The 27,949-nt window shown below is 47.1% G+C and overlaps 1 protein-coding gene across 2 annotated transcripts in view; it reads left to right on the forward strand.

Moving 5' to 3' along the window:
- The window catches only part of Pcsk6 (proprotein convertase subtilisin/kexin type 6), a 182,513-nt gene that overhangs the window by 75,728 nt on the left and 78,836 nt on the right, over nt 1–27,949 (forward strand). For both annotated transcript variants that reach the window (XM_051148691.1, XM_051148692.1), the window contains exons 7-9: nt 16,554–16,726; nt 21,403–21,615; nt 25,218–25,318. In XM_051148691.1, the coding sequence (XP_051004648.1) occupies nt 16,554–16,726; nt 21,403–21,615; nt 25,218–25,318 (487 nt within the window). The remainder of the gene's footprint in view (nt 1–16,553; nt 16,727–21,402; nt 21,616–25,217; nt 25,319–27,949) is intronic.

Below are 27,949 nucleotides of genomic sequence, written 5' to 3' on the forward strand. Positions count from 1 at the left end.
TGTGTGGTGTTTATATCTGTTTATAAGATAGATTGCAGTTCCTGTTTGGGTATCACTCGGAGTGGTCTGGTGGGATGAGGTAGGGAAATCTTTTTCTGGCCTTATGAGGGCCATGGCCTGGTTTGGGGACAGCAGTGGATCTGAGCAGTCATTGTTCAGAGTCACTGTCTGTGTGACTCTGCTTTATAGTCTCCTTGAGGAAAATTTGCTAATTAGATTTTTCTACAAAGTCACTTATTTCTCCAGAGGTTCGAGTCTGACATAAACTTAATATCATATTCACATAATTTAATGGGATCTTTCTGTATCTATTGTTGTTCCTAATTTTATTTATCATATCTGTTGTTCCCCTTGATCAATGAAAAATTGGTCTTTCTTCAGACAATTAGGATTTTTAAATTGAAATTTTTAATTGGTTTTTTAAATAATTTTTTATTGTCCCGTGAATGTCTACCTTTTTTTGTTTGATAATTCCTTTTGTTTACCTTTACTATTGTTTGTTCCTGGCTCCTTGAGGAACACTTCTTAGCTTTCTTAGGCTTTTCTATGTGCTGATGAATGAATGAATGAATGAATGAATGAATGAATGTCATCTACATGTCCTCCCTGACCCCTGCCACAGGCTTGATTTATGCTGTTATTGCTATTTATTTCTGAATACTTTTTAGTTATTACTTTTAGTTATTTTTGTGTGTGTGTGTGTACATGTGTGATAATGTGGAGGCATAGGAGTACTGCAGTACATGTATGGAGGCCAGAGGGCTGACACTCACGACTCAGTCGTCCTTCCGTTGTGAGTCCCTGGGCTTGAACTCAGGTCTTCAGGCTTGGCATCAGCTGCTTCCCCTGAGCCACCTTGCCACCCCATGTCTGAATACGTTTAACTTTCAGCTTTGATTTTTCTTTTTATTCTTGGAGTTACTTGGAAGAGGCTTCTATAACTTTCTATCCTGGATAGATCTTGTTACTTATTTTTTGCCAACATTTAGCTGTTGCATCAGGGGTCACAAGACCCTCGGATTGGCAGCTGTGGTTGTCCACTAGCCTCCCTTGTGTCTGCGCTGTGCCTCCCAGTATTTTGTTTTGAACTTACAGTCACAAATCAAAGGATTTTATGTAAGTAAGAATAGGCAGTTGGGCTTACTCTTGAAAAACTAGAAGCTTTGGCCATGTGGGGCCTCATCCCTCAGGGCCACAGCGACTGACAGCTGAATGGTGGCCCTTGCTAACTCAAGAGGAAGTTCCCCCACCCATGTCATGGTCTTATCAATAAAACTGAACACTTTATCCCTTTATCTTGCCTTCTAGGCGCCTGTAGACATCTACATTTATCACTGGTCTGCTTGATAAATCTAATGAAACATTTCTAGAAACTAAAATTTGTTCTTTGACAGCTTCATATGCATCTATAATGCATTTTGATTAATCTCATTCATATATATATATGTGAAGTAGTCAAAGAACAAATTTAATTTAATAAAAATAAGGCAGACTCTATGAGTGGTTCATTAGATTGGTGAAACACACCGGTGACAAATTATGTATACACTGCATTCTGACTAGTCTCACACTCCATCTCCTTCACACTCCACCCTGCACATCCCTTTCCTACATTCATGTCTTTGGAATTTGTTCTGTGGATCACTGAATCTAACCAGGGGCATCTATGCGATCATGGGTTTAGAGCTATGCACTGGAAACAGTGACTTCCCTTCTACTGAGTGTTTCGGTCTCCAGTAGCTCAGCAGGAAGGGGTAGGATCCTATGACCACCCCCGGCCCCCATATTCATGGCAGACGGGCAGGGCCTGTCTTGTGCAGGCCCAGTGGTGGTATCACAGTATCTGCTATGGGTTTGTGATCGTAATAGGTGCATGATGCCACAAAAATGACATTTAGCGGATATTCCCTCATCTTTTGGTTCTTGCGTCTGTTCCACCCCTCTCTCCCGTAAGTTCCTTGAGCTTTAAGAGTGTGGCGTCAATGTCTTATTTAAAGCTACATACTCAACCATCACTTATTCTTGACACCTTGGGAAGCTATGCGTCTCTGCATTTCAGTAAATGCTTCTTTAATTAAGGCTGAAGGTAGCATTTGTCTGTGGGTATAATCATAGATATTTACAAGGCCGCTTGTCCCTATGTCAGCTTAACTAAACAACAATAGTAAGTTTCTCCCAAATCCTGTAACTCCCCAAGCCACGTGTTTGATTAGATCTATAAGTATCAGACACAAGCTACCCTATCCTAATGCTCAGTCTCAGTCACAGGATATAAAGAAATCAAGCAGAAATTGAGCTAAAAAATGTCTTCCCTACTAGCTAGCCTCCAAAGTGCTGAAATGTGCTATGCAGCATGCTGAGGAAGAAAATAGTGATGATCCTACCCAGAAATGAATCCTATGAACTTCAGGGCCAACCTGCCAGTCAAGAAGTGCACGGTTGTGCAATACTGGCATGTCTGAACCAGAGGTAACCAACTACTCTGATTGGCTTTGAGGCCTGCTCCATAGGAAAAGAATTTATGCCTGGTACTATGTCTTTTTTTTTTTTTTTTTTTTTTTTTAATGTACCTTACAGATTTGTCAACTTCTTTATGCTTTTGCTAGTCTATCTTTTGTAGTCATGTTACAAGGTACATAAAAGAATATTTCTTCTTAGTGTATTGGATCTTTGACTTGTTAAAAAATAATCAGTTGATTTTTGGTCTTTAGTTGTGCTTTGGCTGATATTAGTATTTCTATACTGCTATACTGGCTAAATTATTCTATTATAACTTTCATTTTATATATATTTTTTTGTTTTGTTTTGTTTTGTTTTGTTTTTGGTTTTGGTTTTGGTTTTTCAAGACAGGGTTTCTCTGTGTGGCCTTGGCTGTCCTGGCCTCAAACTCACAGAGATCCACAGAGGCCTACCTGCCTCTGCTTCTCCAAGTTCTGGGATTACAGGTGTGTGCCACTGCACCTGGCTTCATTGTATAGTTTTAATCCTCTTATTTTAGCCCTGATTTTTGGAATCAGACTATATCTAAATTTTTTTTTTAACAAAAACAGTCTCTTTAAAGAGGGAATTTGATATATTCACACATACTGATTTTAAATATATTTGGATTTATTTCTATTAGATTTTATTTTCATTAATATAACTTTCTCTTACACATAGCCTTGCATGCTTTTTTAGCTTTTACTTCTTCGAATGCCTTTTCAGCCCTCCCTTTTCTGAGCTCAGTGACACCAATATTAGATCTCTGTTATAGTTCATTTCCTTTCCTCCTATGGTTCTGGTTGTGTTATTCCTATGGGGTCTGTCTAGAGTCCACACTCCTCCCCCCCCCCCCCCCCTTTGCCTTGCATCTCCTGAGCCTGTCATTTTGATGATAGTGCATTCAGTTCTAATAATTCGGCTTTATATTTTTCCTCATGTCTTCTATTTCTCTGCTGATAACTTCCATTTCTTTGTGAACGTGCTCTCGTTTGTGTCAGGCGTGTTTGTAGTTGCTTGCTGAAGCATCCTTAGGGTGGCTACTTCACAATCTGTTACTCCGCTGTGGCATTCCACTGCAGCCGTGTCACTGTCACCGTGAACCTAGACTTGGTGTGACATGTGATTCCCACCAGAAAGTTGTGTGTTTGGGGATGAGACTGCAGTCTTAGTCAAGCCTCCCATCTTAGTTTTCCCGATGACGCAGCCCCAGCTGTGAAAGGCCCACTGCTTTACTACAGCAGGTGTGTGTGTGTGAATGTCCTTGCTCCTTTTCATTCGCCCTGGGCATGATGGGAACCCCGCTCTCCGTGTGTGTTCAGTGACATCATGGTCGGGGTCATCTCTCTAGTGTGGCTGCTCCCCACCACATCTCCTAATGCAACTGTGGGAAAGAGCAGGGGAGCGCCTGGTGGCAGCCTGGTTGGAGGTGAAGAATGGGCTTTTCATGACAGTGTGACTTCACAAGAAAGGCCTTCTTGTGACAAGAATGGTAGAGGCCCTGCTTTCTTCTTGCTGATCTCTGACATCATTTGGCTTGGGGTGGGGGATCATTACCGCGTGGGCTGGTACTGTAGTTCACATGTGCTGTTGGCTGGGGTCAGGTAGTTGTCTCCCACTGGATGACGAGGCTGCCTATTTTCTCGTACCTAAGCTGGAGAAACCCGTTTTTGTTCCTTTTCCCACTCCTTGTCTGTATCCAGTGATGCTTCTGGGCTGCCGCCATCTTCATCCCTGGCTCTGGAATAAACAAGATAAAAGAAGGCAGCAAACTGGGTGTGGTAGAGTGCCTGAGTCCTAGCACTTGAGAAGCTGAGGCAGGAGGATGGAGAGTTCAAAGGCCAGCCTGAGACATGTAGCAATGTCAGGGGCTGGAGTGACATAAACACTGCTCTACACTGTCACCTAAGTGGGTGAGGAAGTCTTTCTTCAGAGTCCTTTCCTCTGTCAAAGCCAGATCCCTGGCCATGCTGAAGAAAGGAGTTCCAGGACAAGCTAATGTGGAAAAAGTTAGAGTTTATTACAAAGGGAAAGGAGGGCTCTGGAGGAAGGAGTCAGCAAGCCTGAAACTGGTGTGGGTTTCTCAGGGAAGGGCTGTCCTGTGCGAGCCTGGGTGTCGCTTCTCCAGGGAGGGTCACCTGGATGCGGCTGAGCAGTACAGTCGTGCACTGTTTCAGTGGCTCCCATGATGCATCTTGAAGGGTTGCTAAGACTCTTTTTAGATTAATAGGATTATAGGGCAGCTATGGAGATGCCTCAGATGGGATGACAACCTAATAAAAATAAAATCAAAAGCCACTAGGGTTACGACATGTCATTTTACTCTAAGGGGGTTTCAAATGAGATTCCTAGAAAATCATGGGCTTGCAGTTGGGAAGGGAGAAAGCCTTAAACAAATGCTGTTAACTGTGTCAGAATTCCTGTGGCTCAGCTGGTGAAAGCTTCAGGAATGTTAGCATCTACACTACAGCTCCTTTAAGGGGGTTGCAAGCCCCACCCTTCCTTGCTCTGGCCATCCATGTGCCCCTAAGTTTCCATCCTTCTAAGCTGCCTCAGCAAGCCTCTATCACAAACCAACAAAATAAAAATAAACCACAAAACACACACCACACACACACACACACACACACACACACACAAAAGGAAGATACCACTGGGCTTCAGCAATGGCTCAGTGGTTAAGAGCACTGGCTGTTCTTCCAAGGGACCCAACAACAACTACATGGTGGCTCACAAACACCTGTAATTGCAGTCTAATGAGGGCATGACACTATCTTCTCACTTCTGGAGACACTGTATGCACATGGTGCGCAACAGACATGCATGCAGGCAAAACGCCCATGCATACATACAAGTTAAAAGGAAGAGGAAAAAAGGGGGTGGGAGGAGGAGGAAGAGCAGGGGGAAGAAGAGGGGGAGGAGGAGGAGACACAAGATCTCACTGCCATGTCATTCTTAACGGAACAAGATCCCAAACCAGCCTGCCTGTTCCCTCTCTCTGCCTTTCAGAGTTCCCTTTCGTGTGTTTTACGTAGTTTGGCTTTCTGAAGCGAGAGGAACAGAGTGGATTATGTCTGTCCCATCTTCTTAGAAACAGGAGCGCTCTCGCTGACTTTTAACAGATACAGTGGCATCTTGCACCGTTTTGTGCATACCAATACTTATTTTGGAGCCCCTCTGCATGTATCCAGGCTCTTCCCCCCCCCCCATCTTTGGGGCTCCCCCAGGTTTATGGCATGTCTTTGGAGACAGAATCCTGCTGTGCTGCCCGTGCTGGCTCCCGACACTCCATCCTTTTTCCTTGGGCTCTACAGTACCTGGATTGCAGACATGAGCCCTGACATCTTGCTGTGTTACTTTTCAGTTTGATGTTTGGCTTTCCTTCGGATATTTGCTGGGTTTGGTTGTACGCTCACAACTGGGACCACGAATCCTCTCAGCCAGGGGCGATTATCAGGCTCCTGGTGGGTGCTGGCCCTGTCATTTTGGAAGGGTGGTGTGTGGGCTACCTAGTGTCAGGACACCATCCCCTCTGTCTCTCTGGCCTACCACCATCTCTCACTTGACTCATCTCTGTTTCCTGCTCGGCCTGGCCTGCAGGTGGGCAGCTGTCCCACAGGGATGCGTGCACGGGATCCTGCTGGCCTAGCACCCCCAGGCCTCTCGGGGCTTTGAGCCTGGTGGAATTGCTCCCCGCCAAGCCGACTTGTATCAGATGCTGTTCGCATCTCTTCTCTGTGCTCAGTTCCTCCGACGTCTTGCACGACTGTTCCCAGGTTGTTCCTTTCCTTCTCTTGTGTGTTTTAAGTCCTGGGGATTTGGACCCTGAGGAGAGGTAGGCTGTGTGTTCAGTTCACTTTCTTCCTCCAGTCACCCTAGGATTTTTGTTTGTTTGTTTGTTTTGTTTTAATTATTACAACAGTAGTTGTTGACTGATGTTAGTTGTGGAGGCTGCACCAAGCACTGGCTTCTGTCTCTATGTCTGATCCTCAGGAGGATTCTGTGAGTTGGTTGTCATGGCCGTTTTGCACCACCGGGAAACTGAAGGGAGCAGGGAGGTGACTTGCCGCCTCCAGGGTCATGCAGTTGCTGAGAGGCAGAGCAGAGCAGAGAGGTGAGCAGGGGCTGGAGTTTTGCCTTTTCTAGCTTAGCTTTCTGATGCTGGGATGTGGTAGTGACAGCCTAAGTTCTGCTGCCACTGAGCCTCATGGCTAGAAAGAAGGGAGGCCCTAAGGCTGTGTGCAGTTCCCTCCCAACACAGCTTGCTCTTGTCATCTTCCTAAGCTGAAAACACAGCCAGGCACCAATGGGAACAGCATAGGAAGGGAGGGGGGAGGGCAGTTGTCCTCTCTCTTGACTCTGCTCTCACTTAATGTCCCTCTTCTCTCTCTCGTTTGTTAGCCTTATTTCGGGTTCTTAAGTTCTAGTTTACAAACTGTTCATTTTATTTTAAAAATAATCTGGCATACCCAGAGACCTCCTTCTCAGGTTGGCTGGCTGGCTGGCTTTGCTGTTGTTGGTTTTGCGATGCTTCTTCCTTCTTGTTGCACCTGCTGTCTCTTGGCGTTGGGGTAGGGGACTCTATTTCACCCTTCTAGTAGCAGTTTACCTCCCAGCCCATATCCCCGGCTCATGGCCCATCCTGCGGGTGTCTGCAGAATGCAAAGGCCTTGCTCAGACTGTGCCTCTGAGGACGTGAGCCTGTCCAGCATGCCAGATGCTCCTGGCTGCGCACTCTATTCAGTATTCTCCGACTTGGTAGTTCTTAGTCTTCCTAATGCTGCAACCCTTTACTACAGTTCCTCATGTTTTGGTGACTCCCACAACCATAAAACTTTTTATTATGTTAGTTTGTAACTGCCATTTTGCTATTACCGTGAATCGTAACGTAAGTATCTGTACTTCTGATGGTCGTATCTTCCGATGGTCTTAGACGACCCCTGTGAAAGGATCGTTTGGCCCCCAAAGGAGTCACGACCCACAGGTTGAGAACTTCTGCTCTGACCTAAGCTCTCTGGGAACACAGCCTAAGCTGACCTCACTGTCAGGGATGCTCGGTAGTGTCAGACAGCCTTTGACCCGTACCTTGCCTATGTTCTTGCCTAAGGTGACTCAGATATCTCCTGAGGAAATGGTGTACCATGAGGCACACAGTTCAGGGTCCCCTGCTTCTGAGAAATATCACTAGCTGGACGGACCCGATTGGTGGCTTGAGGGTACAGAGCAGGAGAGGGCCCCAGGACCCTAGAGTTTGACCTGCACTTTGGAGCAGTGTCCTGGCTCGGCCAGCCTCCCTGACTGTGTGCAGCTTCCTCCATGTTTACTTGTCTTCAGGGAAGGAAAAGTAAACCTCAAGGGACAGATTTCTGTTGGTGTTTTCGCTCTATATTTTGATTGGATAACTAGATCATGGTTGGGTTTTCTTTTTTCCTTTCATAAACATGAAAATGTTAAGTACATAACAACTAAATTAATCTGTGCCCATAAATTGGTTAATTATGTTAATTTCGAGTCACAGAATTCAGTCTCATTAGCGCTTCCATTAAGCAGTTTAGGCTTGCTAGCATTTTAAGGGAAGCATTTAAGCTCCAGATTAGTCTTCAAAGCAGAAGGATTTAGAATGCACGCAGGTTTGGGAGATTTGGTGAATGTGGGAGCCAGTGCTGTCAAGGAAGAGGGGTTCCCACTCCCCTGTCACTCACCCCCACATTCTTGTCTAAAGCGCCTGCCTGCTGGGACTGAAAATTCCTAAACATAGCAGGAGGCTCCTGGGAAGGGGCGGGGGCGCTAGAAAAACTCAGACAGCCACACCCTCCCTAGGTAGCTCTGTTGGACAGAGCTCTAGAGGGCAGGTGAGGCTGGCTCCAAAAGCAGTGGGCTGTTCCTCAGACAGCCCCCCAAATGTTGAGGGAGGCATTTCACTCCTGGTGACCCTGAGAAGGACAGACTAAAAAGGAGAGACTCCAACCAAGCCTCAGGCTTAGTGACCAGCCCCAGGGGTACCTCTGGCCAGTGTCTTATTTTCACTGCCTTCTTTAGAGGCCAGCTTAGAAAGGAGTTAGTGCTCTCTCTCTCTCTCTCTCTCTCTCTCTCTCTCTCTCTCTCTCTCTCTCTCTCCTCCTCCTCCTCCTCCTCCTCCTCCTCCTCCTCCTCTTGTTCTTCTTCTTGTTCTTCTTCTTGTTCTTGTTCTTCTTGTTCTTGTTCTTGTTCTTCTTCTTGTTCTTCTTCTTCTTCTTCTTCTTCTTCTTCTTCTTCTTCTTCTTCTTCTTCTTCTTCTTCTTCTTCTTCTCTCTCTCCCCCCACACCTCGTGGGGGTTCCTTGCTATCCTTGCCTGTGATGTAGATATGTGAGGGTCCTGTGTGGCTCGAGCTTGCTGTCTGACTTGTGTCCAAAGCTTCCAGCTCTTGCTGAATTCCTAAGTCTCTAGAAAATTTCTAGCCCCATCCCCCATGGTGAGAGTGGGGGAGATTGTGAAAGAGTCAGTGCGAGACAGCAGCCCCCTAGACCAGTGTTTCTCAACCTGCGGGTTACGGCCCCTTTGAGGGTTCGCTATCAGCTATTTACGTTATGATTCATAACAGTAGCAGAATCACAGTTATGAAATAGCAGCAAAATAATTTTATGGATTGGGGGGGGGTGCTGTGGGGGTCACCACAACATGAGGAACTGAGCTAAAGGGTCTCCGCATCAGGAAAGTTGAGAACCACTGACCTAGACAATTAGCCGTGACTTTTCTACCCTTCCATTTTGCTTTGAGACAACAACAGGACCCAACTGTAAGAAGGGAGTGTGGTTTTCATTATGACTTAGGTTTGGCAAGGCCATCTGATGAGCAGATGACTGCCACTGATTGAGAAGGTAGCTTGTGACTCACAGCTCCCAAGAAGACAGGCCACATCACATCGTGCCATCGCCTCCTGGGGAAACTCCAAGGTCTTTCAGGAGTCAGGGAAGCAAGGGGAAGCAGAGGGCTCATTGTCTTTGGTTTCCAGGGGGAAGGCAAGGTGTTTGGCAGGGTAGCGAATGTCCCTAGTCATCGACTAACTGCCCCCTCCCCTGGAGTGCTTAGGACAGGAGTACTGGTCAGACTGAGGGTTCTGTAAAGGAAGTTACAGGTAGAGCCTGTGAGCTGCTTGGTTTCCATGTGAAAGATCTGTTTTTCTATATGAGTCATTTACTATGTCTAGAAGTTAGTCAAGGCTGAAGACGGAGTCCCTTCATGGTTAAGACCCCCAAGTGTCCATGCATCAGAAGACGGAGTTAACATAAGAACTGACTCATGGCTACATGCACATGGCTGCAGCTGCCTCTCTCTGGGAAGACATGAAATGCTCTATCATGAGATCATGAATAGCATGGGAGGCTAAGAGAGACCTGGCTTTCTGGTGATTCCCCATGGTCTCCATGTAGTGGGGTAATGGCAGACTGTAGGTGTGTCCTGTCAGCTCTGTAGACCTCAGCTCTTGGGGCCTGGAAAAAGGCTATCAGGTGGGCATATTTAGAGATTAAAGGGCTCTGAGGAGATTATGAGACTTGATGGTTTTGCAGACTTGTGAACATGAAAAAACTATTCGTTTTTATTTTATGTGTATGAGTGCATGCATGTACATGCACCATGCGTATGTCTAGTGCTCATGGAGGATAAAAAACGGCATCGCATCCTTGATAAGGGAAATTACAGGTAGTTGTGGGCCAAGCTGTGGGTGACGGGAACCAAACCCAGATCGTCTGGGAGAGCAGCCAATCCTCTTAACTGAGGAGCCACCTCTCCAGTCCCATTTGTGGCCTTTTAAACAACTGTTGAAACCTCCATGCATGGCTGCCCCTGAAATAGAATGAGCTATGGTTTTTTTCTGGAAAACAGATGAACAAACAAAAATTTCTCTGTGGATTTACTGAAACAAACTCAGGATTAATGAGCTGGGCATGTTGAGGAGGACTATTTGTCACACTTGGGAAGCTACGGTCTCATTTTCCGTGCCGCTGTTCATCGCTCTTGCATCGCCACACATTTGCTAAAGGCAAAATACATCACTGCTCAATAAACAAAAGTGGCCCAGCAAGGCAGCTCCCCTGCCTTCCTCCAGATGGTAATGGGCAGGCAAGATGGCGGTGTGTGTGTGTGTGTGTGTGTGTGTGTGTGTGTGTTCTATCTTCCTTTTCATGTTGAGCTCCCTCAGGAAATAGTTGTAAGTGCAAATGCTGCATCTTGCGCTCTCAATAGAGCCAACTGCATGTTGCTGTGTTTGCCTTGCTGTACACAAGCCCGTTGTTCAGAACGTCACAATAGAAATCAGAAACACGGAGGGTCACCATCAGAAAAACTGGTGTTTTCTTTTCACTTTTACTACGAGACTTCTAAAATCATTGATTTCAGCCAGGTTCTCCAAGGGCATTTAAACTATTAGGTTTAGGCAATCAGACTAATAGGACTCTGCATTACTGAAAGGAGCCCAGCCTGCCCAGAGCTCCCTGGGATGGACTCGCAGGAGCACCTGCAGTTATCCCATGGAGGGTGAGTCCCACCAGCACTCTCCTTTTCCACTCAGAGACAAACTCACCAGGCTCAACCACCTTGTCTGTCTACCTGGCACCCAGAGACTGGCAGTCAGAGTGGATGGGTTACCACATTTACCATGCAGTCACGCACCCTGACCCCGCCCACAGGAAAGCAGCCCAGTGGCAAGCTAATGACAGGAGTTAGTTTGCCATCCAGATGATTTGTTCAGATTATTTATAGTAAATGAGCCTTTCTTTCCTTTTTTTTTTTTCTTCCCCTCCTTGGCATTTGCTGGGAGCCGTTCATATTTGAAGCTAATGTTGGAACAGCAGGTTTCTACTGAAAATATTTACCTTTTTTTTTTTCTGTCGGCAACTGTCAGTGCTGGGGAAATAGATGCAGTGTTAGAAATCTCAGTACTCAACACTTACTTCTCACACGCCAGTCAGCCCTCTTAAAGATGGGGAGCATCGGTGAGGGCTGCTGAGGAGTCACCCTGCTTGTGTTTTTATATATTTTCAGATGTCTCTTGGCATCCCCTTCTTCTCATTTAGAAATAGGAGCCTCACCAACTATTACCGGGTTGAAGAGCCTTAGAAAAACAGGTTCAGTTTCAGCACCAGAACCATAGCGTTGGCTTTGGCCATCCTGTATGTGTCTCTGCTTCTCACTTTATTTATTTATTTTTTTAATTTATTGTATATAAGTGCTTTATCTGTAGAAGAGGGCATCAGATCACATTACAGATGGTTGGGAGCCACCATGTGGTTGCTGGGAATTGAACTCAGGACCTCTGGATGAGCAGGCGGCGCTCTTAACCTCTGAGCTATATCTCCAGCCCCCTGCTTCTCACTTTACAGGCATGAAAAACACTGCCCCGTCTATGGAGCGGCCCTGAGAACCATGACACATTGCTGTAACAAAGTCCCTGAGGCTGGGTAGCTCGCAGACAGGCATTTTCCTTGCCTTCCAGTTTTGGAGGCTTGCAGTACAAAGCAGCGCAGTGCTGACCAGGGCAGGGTCCCCCCTTGGCTGTGTCACATGGTGGCAGATAGAATCACAGCAGGAGCTTTTGCAAGAGGAAGAGACTGCAGGGTAGCAGAGAAGATAGGGAATGATTCAACAACACTAGTTATCCTCTTTTGTAACAATCTCCTCTCTTGAGGCATAAGCAGGGTCCCATGAGACCTTCTTCAGTCCCGACTGAAGGGAAGTCCCTATAGTACACTCAGGATGCTGGCCACCTCCCAGCAGGCACCATTCCATCTCTATAGCACCACACTGGGACCAGGCTTCCAGCACACAAACTCTTCAAGGATACTCTCAAACCATGCCTGAACCACAGCCGACGGCTCCAGCTGTGTCTTCATGGGTCTCCTTGGTGGTAAATACTATAGAAAGTGGGGACCAAAAAGGCCGGGGGATCCATGCCCAAGGTCACACGGATCTGACACTCTGACTTAGGACTCTTTGACCCTTGCTGTCTTTCCGCTTTGAGATGCTTTGTCCGTGTCCACTGCTAACTCCTGCACTGTCATGGCTGAACGAGCTGGCCTGGGCCCAGCATCCCGGAAACAGCCATGCCACATCGCTAAGAAGTGTTGGGAATGCAGACTAGAGACTAGGGAAGGATGGTGCCTCATGGCCGCCTCAATTCTTCTACCCAGAACCCCAAAAGGAAAAAAAAATACAAGGAGCCCATTTCATAGTGCATACATGCTGTGGCTGCAGTGAGCCTGCCCTGCTAGCAAAAGGAACTTCACAATAGATGCCCACAAGCCCAGGGGAGACTTGGCCTCCATTTTGACTACGAGCTTCAAAAGGAAACAAACACTTAACATTAGTTAAATCAAGAGTCTGTGTACTGAGGGATGTGACTTAGTGATAGAACACTTCCCTAGCACACACAAGGCCCTGGGGGGTCGATCTCCAGAGTATAAAAACTATTATGAGTACAAGACAGAAAACTTTATGTATTCAGCAAAGGATTAATTCCCAGGATAGACAAAAGTAAATACTATGCTATTTAAATACACACACAAGTAGAAGACCATAAGGCTTAAAAGACAGGGAAATGAATAACCCAACATTCTGATCAATTTCTTTTGATAAGCAGGGTGACAGAGAGTGAACATGGGTAGAGACCACCCCTCCAGTGAGTCACATCCCCTTGCTTGTATTCCATGGTGGGCTCATAGGATCCATTGCTTTATTAGGCTTTATAACTGGCAGGTATGCAAATGTCCTTCTTCATAGATATCAAACAGCATATCTTTAGAAAATAAGGAAGGAATTACTTATTGAAATTATGCCTATTTTTTTTTACGAATAGGAAAACCGAGGTTCAGTGGGGTCAGACACAGTAATTGTTTCCTTCATTTGGAACTTCCATCATTGCCTTGGACAGAAAACCAAGATTTGAACCGTGAGAAAACTTCCAGGGTCCCTCTCTGGTCATAGTTGGCAGCCACAGCAGGGCTCCCACCCATGGCAGAGGGAGGCCTGCTACCCTGAAGGCCTCCCCTCCTAGAAGCAGGTGGCACAGAGCCTTAGGTCCCACTGTGTGGCTGGTCATGTTGTTTCTCTGGGCTAGCCAGAAGGCAGGTAGCAGAGGTGATAACATGTGGATGGACGTAGATAAAGAGCCAGGGAAAAGACAGCTGGCACTGAGCAGAAATCCACCTGGGCTACTCATTTTGGAGGCCTTTAAGCTTTAATGGAAAGGCATCCATGGCTCTGGGCACTACTGTTGAGCTGACTTCTGATGTCCTTGACACCCGAACCTTGCTATTGTTTTTTTGCTTTCAGTAAATCTTTCTGACAGTGGTTTCAAGTAGAATCCCCACACCTTCAGAGAAGGTGTTTGCAGTTAAGCCCGGTGTCCCACTTACGTATGAGGCCAGGCTATTGTTCCCCAGAGCCACCCTCCTGTCCTTCCGCATTGACAACTACATTGTACAGACTCCCAAGGATCCTCCACAGTGGCACCCGCGTTAACCCTCTTGCTTATGACTTGGGAACTTCAGGGCAGATGCTACTGGGAAAACCTTAGAGCAGCGGTCCTCAACCTTCCTGATGCTGTGACCCTTTGTGTAGAATTATTTTGTTGCTACTTTGTAACTGTTATTTTGCTACTGTTAGGAATTGTAATATAAGTAAATATCTATGTTTTCCCCCCCCGATGGTAGTGACCCACAGGTTGAGAACCTCTAGGAACTTGAACTTTAAATACTATTTAAAGAGACTAAATCTCCCAATTTTAATAGGGAGGATAGTCTCACCTTGGTGAATGATAAAGTACGTCTAGTTATTTGTAGCCCGCAGGCTACTGGACAAGAAGATATAAGACAAGAAAATTGGAAATTGGAGGTGTATATTAAAGTTCTGGGCTCAGCAGCTAGTCATCAGAAGCAAGGTGACATGACACCATTTGTCCCTGTGGTCTTGCTTGAGTTGGGAGCCATCTCCTGGCCCTAGGGTAAAGTACTACAGTAGACCTTTCGGTGTCCAAGGGACTAGGTCCAGAACCTACAGAGATACCAAAGTGCTTGGGCTGGAGTCCCTTATATGAAATGGTGAAGCATTTTCATAGGTAATGCACATTATAGATGCAATATAAATACCATGTATAGCTGTTTATTGTTTAGAAAATAGTGACAAGAATAAAGTCTATCCCAGTAGAATACAGAAACGTCGGGATTGGGGAAGCATGCAGAACTCATGGACATAGAGAGCTGACTTGTTTACCTAGCTATCAATGAACGTCCATTAGAGTTCCAGTTCTTGAAGGTCCCCCATGCAGGTGCAGTACAGGTGAGGTGCAGACCCCTTCCATGATCAGGCGAGCCACAGAGGAAGAGGTACCTGGGCCTGCTGTGTATAGGGCAGAGTGCAAAACCATTAGTAACCATGCCTTGAAAAGTATCCTTAATCACACAGGGCAGCACGCCTCATAAAGTTCACTTTTTAAAAAGGAAAAGAGAGCTGGAGAGATGACTCAGTGATTAAGAGCCCTGGCTGCTCTTTCAGAGGTCCTGAGTTCAATTCCCAGCAACCACATGGTGGCTCACAACCATCTGTAATAGAATCTGATTCCCTCTTCTGGTGTGCATGGAAACAGGGCATTTATATACAGAAAATAAATAAGTTTTTAAAAAATAAAATAAAAAGGAAAAGATTTGAGATGAAAATGTATGTTTCAGCAAAAGAAAATGCTAGAAGAAAGTGACCAACGTGCCATCGTAGGTTGTTTCTGTGCTTACTTAAGCTTCCACCGAAGCGGGTAAGGTCTGCTTCTCCACTGTGTGATAAGTAGTTCTAAAATTTAGACTATGTTTCCAGGGTAGGCATGGCCCTCACACACACAAACCTGGGTGCAAGAGGCTCTGGGGACCCTCAGGAAAGCATTTCTGGCAGTTGAGGGTCTGGGTCAGGTACTACTTGGCCTCTTATTCAAGAGTGAAATAAAAGCCCACCCAGGTTGCAAAGTATCAAGGGGACTTCATTCAAAAGCAAAACTGTAGTATGGATTAGAAATGGATACAGTATCAAGACTGACAGTGGCCATGTGAGTTGGGGGGCAGTCAAGGATGCTGACCATTTTGAGGGGCTGCCTTTTGTGGGGTTCAAGAGAAGGCAGAGCTGATTACTAAGGTAAAATGTACAAGTGGTTCTCTGTTTGACTGACAGCCTTGGCCCTCTGTGCATTAGTCATCAGCACTCTCGGTTATGCATAGGTAAAGATGGTGAACAGAAAACCCTTCCTAAAAGCTCACTTAAGGAAATAGTTTTTGTCTGACTGTGTATGTATCCCAAAACCAGTTCAGACCAGATGAGCCTTTCTACCCTCAGACCGGAATGTATTGGGAATATGTTTGAAAAGAAACGGTACAGTTTGATGGTCATTAAAGTTCTATAACCAAAAGCATCTTGGGGGAGGAAAGGGTTTATTTCTAAGGTAGACCCATCACTTAAGGGATGAAACTCAAGCAGAGCAGGAGCCTGGAGGCAGGTGCTGATGCAGAGGCCATGGAGGGGTGCTGCTCACTGGCTTGCTCCTCATGGCTTGCTCAGCCTGCTTTCTTATAGAGCCAGGACCACCCGCCCAGGTGGGCCCTCCAACATCAATCATCAATAAAGAAAATGCCCCACCGTCTTGTCCATAGGCTAGTCTGGTGGGGGGCATTTTCTTAATTGAGGTTTCCTCTTACAAAATGACTATAGTGTCTGTCAAATTGATATAAAACTAGCCAGGCAGTGGTGGTGCATGCCTTTAATCCCAGCACTTGGGAGACAGAGGCAGAGGCATGGTCAGGAGGATCTCTGAGTTCAAGGCCAGCCTGGTCTACAGAATGATTTCTAGGACAGCCAGGTCTACACAGAGAAACCCTGTTTCTAAAGGCCAAAACAAACAAACTAGCCAGCACAAGCATTGTCTGGGAGCTTGGTGGCATGGTGTCCTGATGTAAGCTTCAGCAGGCTCTTGGGCCTTGCAGGCTTCCTGGTCCTGGGGTGGCTTCACTGCATGCTCAGAATCCCCGGTGCTAACAGTGAGCCTCCCCGCTATGCTTGCAGGCATTCGGATGCTGGATGGCGATGTGACGGATGTGGTTGAGGCCAAGTCCCTGGGCATCAGACCCAACTACATCGACATCTACAGCGCCAGTTGGGGGCCAGATGACGATGGGAAGACAGTGGATGGGCCTGGCCGTCTGGCTAAACAGGCTTTCGAGTACGGCATTAAAAAGGTGTGAGTAACCCAGCACTATAGGGGAGCACCCAGGGCGCGGGGGTCCGGCAGGGTTGACTGCACATTTTGAACCTTTAAATATCAAAGCAACACCAGCCATGGCCTGAACCAAAACTGGCAGGAAAGCCCCGGAGTGCGAGAATGAAGAAGTCTCTTAGGGGCTCTGGGAAATGGTGTGTATCCGTTTGGGTGGAAGGGCGTAACTGATCCACGGAGAGCCAGCCCACCACTCATCATCCCTAGCCACTCCATTGGAGGCTGAAAAGGCCTATGTAGATGGTGGGAGGCGGCTCAGTCAGATCTCCTGGCCGCCCCTTGGACTATGCAGGCGAAGTTCTGAGTGGATCTTTCTGTCTTTCCTGGGGTATGGCTAATCCAAAGCCTTGTTGCAACAGGGAGCTGTCACCTGGACACTGCCCCCCCCCCCCCATTACTACACAGCCCAACACAGTTAGAATTTCAACTGTCCCAATCTTCTTAAAACTCTGTTCAGGACTCTCCTTCTGGTAGCCATTTGATTTCTTTCTTGCATGTATTGAGTCAGTTACTATGTGTTATCTTTTCTATGGCAACAAGAGTTTTTGCCACAGAACATGGTGCTTTGCTACCTCCAACCACTGAATCCCTGCAGTGCCTTCATTTATGTAAACATCTTGGTCCAGGGATATACTACATCTTCACCTCCTGCTAGGCACATTTAGTCTGCACAAGTCTGCACACCCCCACAGTACAAGGAAAGCCATCCTCTTCCAGTGCCCTTTCACCAGGCCACTCAGGGCCATGATGCCTGAGAAACGGGCAACCAGAAGCAGGGGTAACGGGGGTCGGGGGTGGGGATTGTCCAACTGCCAGAGAAAGAAAAGAAGGGCAGAGTACACACCTGTGCTCAGATACAGAGCCCAGAGCCTTTTAATGCCACTGCTCCAGCAGGACACAGACATAGCTTCCATTATTCTGCTGAGCACCTGAGCTCAGCCATGTGCTGAGCCACGTGCTGGGCCAGCCAGGAGAGCGCTGGCAGACTCAGGCATGACCAAATAAGCCACCGCCCCGCAAGGGATTGCTGGATAAATAAATCACTTGTTTCCATGACTCAATGCCCCTCCCACCATTACATCACTCAGATCTGAGCCCTGATGACAAGCGAAACATCCTAAAACTTAAGCTGAGCTGCAACTTCGGAGAGGCTGACTTAAGTCAGAGGTCATGTTTCTCTGCACAAAAGGCATCCTGACCGGAATGGTGTTAATGCTGAACATCTGGCATTTCTATGAGATGCTTTCTAAAGATGTGGCTCCCAGCTCTGCTTCCAGGAGAGGAGGAAGGAGATGCCTGTTTCCAAAGGGTCACTTGCAGTGTGTCTAGGTTTGTGTACTAAGCTTACGAAAGTTGGAGCGACAAAACAGGAACTTTGCATTCTGAGCCCTGAGCAGCAACAGCCTCTACATTGGGTTGTCTGGGTAGCAGGGATGCGTAAAGGGAACTCCGTAGCCTGCCTCATTCTTGTCATGCTTTCTTAAAATACAGGGGCCATTTAAAATGTTAATCATTCTGAAATGAAGTATGTGAGATAGGCCTCTTAAATCACAGCTGCCTAAAGATGCCAGGGAGCATGCTCACGCAATGTGACGACCTCCAACCAAAGTGCATGGCCCCATCTGTTACTCCTCCATGCTACCCCATTTGTGACTTATTCTCTTTTTCTGTAAAATGTGGCTTTGTCTTCAGGGGATGATGCGCTGGAGTGGCAGGAGGCATTAGAAGCCATTATTGGGCACAGGGACCTATTTAATGCCAGCCCTTGAGAAGCCTCACTCCCCCACCTCCCACCCCCACTCAGGAAGAACAACTGGCCTTGACCAGGTGACTAGGGTTCACCAGCCCCCAGGAAGGCATGGCTGGCAGTCTCTGTCCCTGGGGAGGACACCAGTACAGTCTGATGGAGTTCAGGTCATGGTTTTCCTGAACAGAAAACCACATGGCTGGGGCCGAGGCCGGGGCTGGGGCTGGAGCATCCCTCCAGCATGTGTGCTGATCTAAGGCATGGTAGGTGGACTTAAAACCCCCAGGGACAGCAAAGGCCTCTCTTCGCAGCCCTAACCTAGCTGTACTCCCTGCCTCCCTCCAAGTTCTCTCTCTGGAAAACCACAATAAGAAAGGAAGGAAGGCAGTGATACTGTGATGCCTGTGGGGACACTAAATGGTCAGGCAGCAAATGCCTCAGGTCAGATGGAAAGGCTAGGACCAGCAGCACAGTGTGAGCTGGGAATTCTTAAGCGTGCAGATTCCAGGCCCATCAGCGCGGTGCCGCTGGGAGGTGGATGAACCTGGAGGAGGTGGGGCCTAGTGGGAAATTCATTGGTCATTGCCACCACACCTTGAAGGGGATTGTGGGACTGAGCCCCTACTCCCCTGTGGTAAATAGACTGCCTCTACCATGATCCTCTATTGTGATATGTCACCAAAGGCCAAGCCAATGGCTACTGCCAGTCATTGGTTGAAAGCTACAAAACTATGAGCCAAATAGCCTCTTTTTTTCTTTGTAACTTGACTTACCTCACATAATTTGTTACAGTGCCAGACAGCTAACTGACAGACCACCCCAGATCTTCTGGGCCCAAAGATGTCTGTAACAAGATTCTCCTGTGGTTGAGCGTGCACACATTAAGAGTGGGGAGCACTATCAGCTGCTCTCTAAGATTGTTGGACTTTGCGAAATAAGAACATTTTATGAACTGTTTTGTGTTGGGTAGGGAGTTGAGAGTAACAGTATCTTGTGGTGGATGGTTCTCATATGCTAAATGCCTTTTCATTTGGATTTTAGTCTTTAGTCACTTCGAACTGGCTTCTGATTAATCTTTTCCAACAGGTAATTATGGTCTTGCTTTGCTTCGTGATGAGGACATCCTCTGAGAAAGCCATCATTAGAGGATTTTGTCATGATGTAACCCCGTGATAGAGTCCTTACTCAAACTTTGATGGCACAAAAGCCTGCCACATGCCAAGCTTCCATCCCCTGTGTATCCATGTTGACTGCAGCATCCAGAAACAGGCCATGACCCAGTTCACACAGACACACCCATTTCCTTATTTTGTGCCTTTCCTTTAGAATTTCTTCATGTGTGTGTGTGTGTGTGTGTGTGTGTGTGTGTGTGTGTGTGTGTGTGTGTTAGTAGTTGTTCTACATGCATGTATAGACACCACACACTTGCCCGGTGTCTGCCAACATCAGAAGAGGGGCGTCAGATTCCTTGGAACTAGAGTTATGTATGACTGAGCTGCCCTGTGGGTGCTGGGAATCGAACCTGGGTCATCTGCAAGAGCAACAAGTGCTCTAAACTGCTGAGCTACCTCTCTACCCCAGAAGTTAGCCTTTGTGGCTAAGTATAGGAAACCTTTGCGGTAAGCTCCTGGGCATTCATACAAGCCTGTCTTGGGGATATAGAAAGCGGAGTTAATGAGCCATTTTGACATAGCAGGGATGAAGCATTTCTGTGTATGGGGCGGGGGGACCAGGAGGCTCCCTCTGAGTTTTGTGGGAGCTTCAGCCTAAAACCAAAGTCTCTTTAGTCTGCACAATAGAGTATTGTGGGGATCCTGGAATAGATGGGTACAACTTCCCCAAAGGAAGACCTGAACTCTGAGGAAGGTACACACACTGGGTCATAGAACCTACTTGAATGCTGACTTTAAACTGACCACTTGCTCAGAGACAGTGTCATCCCCTTCCTATACTTGGAAGTGAGGGTCCTCAGTTGATAAGAACCTGTGAGATCCAATTTATGCTGTGCACCATCAGTGGGTCCAGCTGTTGGGACTGTCTCAAATTATCTCCCATGAGCTAATCATTGACTAGCATTTGTGCCTGGGGTGACTAGAAGTTAGGTCAGAAACCATTGACCCCATGGGGTAGTATAGAACAGAGCTGCGGGAACCTTCCTGACCCGCCATCATCATGTGTTTTCTCTCTTCCGTCTTCTGATGAACAGGGAAAGCCACCAGCCTGGGTTGGCATTGACATCCAACTTGACCGCCTTAACACTCACCCACTTGTCCATGGCAGCTACTTCAGGGAACGCTAGTGGAGTGGAGGTCTGGAGGCAGATAGCAGCATTCTAGACTGTGGTCAAGTTTATCTAGTCAGTGTCACACAGAAGTCACAATCTCACCCCCTCAATCTTCACCCTTCACCCCTCTTTGAAAAATGAGCTGGCCCTCCAAGACACTTACCTCGCAACAGTGTTTTCAGGAGGTTAATGTCCTTCCCTCTCAAAACCAGCTTCTTTGATCCATAAAACTTAAACATTTCCAAAAGTTTTCCATTGCCTCTCTCTAACCTTGGTCCTACTCCTAGGCCTGTAGGTCATCAGCTACTGTAAGAGACTTTGCTCTGAACTGGGGCGACTCGCTTTGAGGGTCTGGATTTTCCTGTGAAGGACGGAGGGATCTTTTGGCTTTTCTCTGACAGGATCTGGAGTACCTCTGGTCTTAACGGTGCTGCCTCAGGCAAAATGGCTCCACTGAAACCCAATGGAAACCTTGGGCAGGACCTCCAGGGTCTCTGTGCAACCTTCACACCCCTGAGGAAGAACACGCTGAAGGTGGAATTGGTGTGAACGGCTACCCCTGGGGCCCCACCACACTCGCTGACATTCTGTTCTTGCTTCCGCGTAGGGCCGCCAAGGTCTGGGCTCCATTTTTGTCTGGGCCTCCGGGAATGGTGGGAGAGAAGGGGACCACTGCTCCTGCGACGGTTACACCAACAGCATCTACACCATCTCCGTGAGCAGCACCACCGAGAACGGCCACAAACCCTGGTACCTGGAGGAATGCGCCTCTACCTTGGCCACCACCTACAGCAGTGGGGCCTTCTATGAACGGAAGATTGTAAGTTCTCTCCTAAGGTCTAAGGGCTTCTTTTTCCCATGGGCCAGCTTGGCCAAAAGCAGATTTTGTCAGCTCACAGGTCCCCATCCTCATCTCTCTGTGAAGAAGCTGAGTCTTAAGGTCAACCTCAGTGCCTTGGCAGCCTGCCTCAGACTTTAGTATTTTATAAGATGCTTGACTCATCTGTGCCCAGAAATGCCAATTTAAACCCTCTCTGACTTTAGAGACCTAAAAATGTCATTTAAGAATGGGGTTCATCCTCGTCATATCTCCTTTTAGCTCTTTGGAGTTCTGTGGTCACATCCCAGAGTCAGTTGAGCAGTCCTGTTCTGATGCATAAAATAGAAAGTCTTGGTTTTATGCTGAAACATTCTGGAAACCCAAGCATCCTAGGCTTCTTCCCCTCTGCCAAGGGACGTGCCCTAGACACTTGGAAGTAAAGCCACAGGCTTTGCCAGCTCTGCTCACTGCAGTGAACGGAAGTGCTGTTTTTCTTTCACTCTTCATGTGGTGCTCAAACCCATGATGGGCAGGGACCCCATCACTGAGCCACATTCCCAGCCCCTGACTTATCTTTCCGATGGTAACTGTTTTAGAACAGGGATGGAATTCATGCTTCTCCCTTCTGTACATACTTTCCTATATTAAAAGAGAGGGAGGGGCAAGATTTCCAGTCTAAATTAATGCAGAATTCAAATGCATAAGTCATTAAGTTAGAGTGTAGATGGTTTAAAAATGGGCCTTGGAGCTGGCCAGACATGGTTTGATTTTTAACGCTTACCAGCATCTTTTCATTCCTCTTCCTGCTTAGACACATCTTTAGAAGTTATTTTCAATTTTATTTTTACACTTTATTTTACTTCCCCCTTCCCCCTGGGCGCACACAGACATGCAAGCACTTGCTGTGCACTCACAGATGGTCAGCCACATCATCCTACCATCCTGCTGTGGGCCTGGTGGTGGCCCAGGTTGGTTCACAAAGGGTTAAGTGTTACTTTACCATCCTGCAGGGTCACCCAGCCCTGGCAGGGGCAGCTGAGCCTCTGGACCACTGTCCTGTTCATTTCCAGCTCTTCTTCATTTGAGCACAGACTCGAAGCTTTCTGAAACAGACGCTTGGGCTGAAACCCAGCAAAGGCCTCCTTGGGTAAATGGGTACACGCTGAGGTTGGCATTACTGGACTCATTGTAGTGGGGACTGCATCCTCAGCTGTATCCTCAGCCATGGCACTCAGCTCTCTGCAAGTGGGACATGTGGCTTCATTTACTTACCTGTCATGCTTGAATGTGTATGAGACAGCCATGAAATACTTTAACTGCCCTGCGTACTGCCCCCCCCCCCACCTTTTGAGATGGTTTTATGTAGCCCAGGCTGTATTTGAACTTACTGTATAGTGGAGGTCATCCTTGAACTTCTATTCTTTCTGCCTTCACCTCCCAAATGCTGAGGTTACGGTCAAATGCCGACACATCTTGCTTAATTCTTTGTTTTGAAAAAAAGAAAAAGAAAAAAACCAAACAGCTCTAGTGTCAGTCAAAACTCTGTCCCCTTCTTGCAGCATCCACCTGGAGTGAGTGATTGCTCATGAAGAGGCGTGGCTCTAGATCAGAACAATAAAGCACTTACTTCTCGCCTTGGGGACCAGAAGGCGAGGGTCAGTTCGGAGCATGTGAGCAGAGATCCAAGCAGGACTCTGAGTCTCGGGAGGGCTCCACCCCCGCTTGGTTCAGCTCCCTCACAGGGGTAGTCTCCAGTCCCTCCCTAACCCTTCTCTTCTGAAGCTGGAGAGCCAGCCTTGGCCCTTGCTCAATCACAGTTACTGGGCTTCCCACCCAGAGGCCATTTCCCATACTGGGCAGGAGTAGGTGTCCCACTGTGACCTGAGCTGGAGCAACACAAGTTCCTCCTGGCTGGCCCTTCTCCTTTCCCTTGAGGTGCTTTAGTCCTACTGTGTGCAGCACGGAAGCTGGTTGGTGCAAAAAAATACCAATCAATTCCTCCCATGAATACATACATACACACATACATACATACACACACATATACATATATACATACACACATACATATATACACACATATGTATACATACATACATATATACATAACCCAGGCCACATACCCTCTCCTGCCCAACTGTGATATGACCAGAGAAACACTCTCTGTGGAGAAGGGACCCTTCTCAGTTCATCCTCAGGGATCTCATAAAATGGCTACATGAGCTTTGCAGCAGGTGGGTGGGTGAGCTGGTTTCCTTTTGCTGCCCTCACAAGTCATCACAAACTTAGCATCCTTAGGGCAGCACAAACTGGCATCTCCCCACCTTGCAGTTCAGAAACTCAGCAGCCCCTCTGGCTCTCAGCTCCAGATGCACAGGCTGAAGCCATGGTGTCGGGAGGATGCTCTGGCATTCTGACATCTCTGGGGAGGCCCCTGTCTATGCAGACATAACATGAGTTACCTCCCGTCACAGCAAGACTGAGACTGAGGTCCGCATTCTCTTGTGGGCTGATGGATGAAGGACATTCTCGTTTTTAGAGCTCCTCTCTTCCTACCTCCATGGTCTGGGTTTCCTCAGCTCCTTCAAAGGCAGCCATGATGGCTGAAGTCTTCTCATGCCTTGCCTCTCCAACAGGTTTTTCTGCTTTCCTCTTTCACCATCTTTAAGGCCTTCTGATTCTATCAGGCCCTGCTGGATAATCCAGAATGATCTCTCTGATTCAAGGTTGGCAACTTTGGTTCCATCTGCAGAGTGCAGAGAATTCAAACCTCGAGCAAGAGTCACAGAGGCCATGATCCCACCCAACACCACTGACCTCATGTGTTGGTCTCATGCCCTCTGCCCACTGTGATCTCCCAGAGGCAGGTACAAGTCAGACTGAGCCATTGTGAGACCCTGAGTCGATGTCCCATCCTCCTGGAGCCATCACCGCAGCTGAAGACAGGCAGAGAGTCCCAGCTGGCATAGCCAGCCTTGCCTTCCTCCAAAAGACCAGCAGCCCTGTTGTCCAGCTGAGCAGGCCTTTGTAATGACAAGAGCACTTCCGGTTCCTCTGGGAGGGATGTCTCCCATCCCGATCCTTAACTTGCAGCTAAAGATAGAAACACCATCTGGGCTCCTGAGCACTTCGTGACCCAGGCTCTCATGTCTCTTGAAGTGCTGGGTGACCCGAGCTCAGCTCTTCTTCAGCATCAGGTTTCGTGCATATTAGTGGCAAGAGCGAGGTACCATGCAAGAAGAAGGGCCAGCATAGGTCCATTTCAGCCTACCTTGCCCATTTGACAGCACAGGTCCCTGTGGTCTTCAGGAACCAGCTGAGCTGACCCCTTCTGCAAGCATACCCCATGCCTCCAGATGCCTGTCTTTTCTGCTGGGCCCCTTGGTTTCCACCCTGTGATTCGCCTGTTGTGTAGTACACCTGCAGTTTTCCACCTGCACACAAAGCCTGGAGAAGCCAGACAGCACGTTGATCTCATGCCTTTTCTGCCACGGGTACACAGGGTCACTCTCTTCAGATGGCAGCCCGCTGAGGACCTCAGTGCTCTCGGAGGAAGCCAGCCTTTCCACTGCCCCTGGTTCATATGCCTCCCTTTCGTGCAGGTCACCACGGATCTGCGTCAGCGCTGCACCGACGGCCACACTGGGACCTCAGTCTCGGCCCCCATGGTGGCTGGCATCATTGCTTTGGCACTAGAAGCAAAGTAAGTTTCAACCTTCCTTCTTTTCCGTTGAACACACCCAACATGCCTAACATGAGACCTGGCATCCTGAGAATTTTAAGTGACAAGCTCAGCCATATGACATGCCCATTTCCATTGTCACATCACTTGAATTTTGTCATTTTCCCAAACTGAACTTCTGTTCCCATTGAACATGAACTCTTTGTGTTGGTATGCCCTGGCTGCCATAAAAAAATCGCTTATGCAATTGAAATGTGTGACCTCCATGTTCCTGCTGGATTGAGGCAACAGCAGGGTTGGCATCTCCTTGGCTTGTGATTGGCCACCTCCCAATGACTCACACTGGTAACCTCATTTACCTGAACTATCTTTTTGTAAGCCCTATTTTGAAATAGTCCATTCTGAGGTGCAGAACTTTACCACATGCTAAATTCAGCCCACAACACACCCCTTCTCCTTCAGCCACTGACAGACGCCACGCAGCTTCCTGTCTATGTGCTTGGCAGCTCTAAGTACCATCATGTTACAGAACCACACAACCCTAATCCTAAAACCCCAAATCAAAATGCTCCAAAATCTTAGCTCTGACACCTGGATTTTCAGATTAAAGACATTCAACTCATGAAGTCTATGCAGATACTCCAAAGTTCAAAATCTGTACTACCTTTTTGCATTTTGGATGAGGATGCCTTCCTTGCCTGTTCTGTCCTTTGTAGTTGGTGTATTTCATTTACCACAATGTTGTCATGAATGTTTATCTGTGTTGTAGTCCCTGTCAAAATTCCCTTCCTTTTTAGGCCATTCCAGGTGGTTTTTCCTCTTCATAAAGCCCGCTATCTCTTCCCCTTAGTAGGATCCCAGGGCTCTCCATTTATAACCGTACACCCAAACTGTGCTCATGGGCCAGGGCTCTCCATTTATAACCATACACCCAAACTGTGCTCATGGGCCAGGGCTCTCCATTTATAACCGTACACCCAAACTGTGCTCATGGGCCAGGGGTCTCCATTCATAACTGTACCCAAACTGTGCTCTAGGCTGTCATAGATTCTATTTCCTTGAACCTTGCTTCTTAAAACGACAGTGACAAGGTGTCGCTTTGCCTGTCTAATTCCCACAAAACCTAGAGTAATAATGTGTGAATGGGTCAGACAGAAAAGAGTTAACTGTACATATGAGTCACTTTCTCATTAATGTGACAAAAGATTCATTTTGGCTCAGTTTGAAGAGATACAGTTCATCTTGGTGGAGAAGGAGACTCGGGCTCTGTCTGTGGTGGCAACAGCTGTTGGCATGGCTTGTTACTTCCAGGCAGATCAAGGAATTCTTTTAGACCAGGCCTAAGTTATAACCTTCAAGTCCCACCCCTACCACCTCCAGTGATCCCTTTCTTTCTGGGAGGCTCACCCTACCAGCCTTACCTACAAAATCAATATCATCAGCCAGAGACCAAATATTCAAACTTGGGAGCCTGTGGGGGACATTTCCCATCCAAACAAAAATACTTTATGTGCAATTGTGGAGTCAGAAACAGTTTAGACATCAAGTGTCACATAACAACCCAGCATTTGCAGTAATTCTTTGTTCTAGATGAGTTTTTAAGTGATTCAGAGAGAATATTTGAAACTGTAAATCTTGGTAATGATGCATGCTTGCATGCTGACTTCCACACAGTCAAAGACCAGAACTCTCAAATGCTACCACTTTAACAAAAACAGCTAAATATTTTCAATTTCCAGGCCAAAAAAAAAAAAAAAAAAAAAAAAAAAAAAGAAAGTAAGTTAGCTTCTGTGTCCTGGGGTTCTGCAATAATTAGTTACTTGTGTGGAACGTTGTATTCTCATACTTAACAATTCATCACTCTCTATTTTCCTCCATTCCTCATTGGAAACATGCAAGGAATTTTGTTAGTCAGACCTAAATAGAAAACACACCCTGCCTCAGGACTAGTTGCCCCAGAAAACTTATCTGTGGACCGTGGAAATTAATGACAAGTCGGAGATTTGCGGGTGTAATTCAAGTAAACCTCACTTAAGGGAAAATGTACTTAGAGATTTCTGAGCTTAGGACTGGTCCAGGAGGGAGCAAAAATGGTGTCTAGGGACTGGGGCTGAGTTAGGACACTTGGAGACTACAATGTCCAGCAGGCCCAGGCCTCAGGGCCTCAGAATTGCCATCTCCTATCTCTCAGTGCCATAGGTGACTGTCCTAGAGCAATGGTTCTCAACCAGTGGGTCACAACCCCCACAGGGGGCCACATATCAGATATTTGCATTACAATTCATAGCAGTAGCCAAATTACAGTTATGAAGTAGCAGCATCATAAATTTATAGTTGGGGGATCACCACAACAAGAGGAAGTAACTTTATTCAAAGGTCAAAGCATCAGGAAGGTTGAGAAACACTGCCCTAGAGGAAGACACTCCCAGCAGGGATGGAAGGATGTGTGGACAGCAAGTGACAGCAGGCAGGCAACCTAAGAAGTCCCCCTAGTTTGGTGCAGATCCTGGGTGTCCTGCCCACCTATTTTTTCACTTAAAAGTGGTTTTGGACTGAGGCTATAGTTCAGGGGTAGAGTGCTTGCACAGAATGACTGAGGCCGCCAAGTTCAGTCCCTGCACAAGAGAAGAAGATGGAGAAACTACTTGAACA

The sequence above is a fragment of the Acomys russatus genome, chromosome 7 (genome assembly GCF_903995435.1).
Source record: "Acomys russatus chromosome 7, mAcoRus1.1, whole genome shotgun sequence".
In the NCBI taxonomy this organism is placed as follows: domain Eukaryota; kingdom Metazoa; phylum Chordata; class Mammalia; order Rodentia; family Muridae; genus Acomys; species Acomys russatus.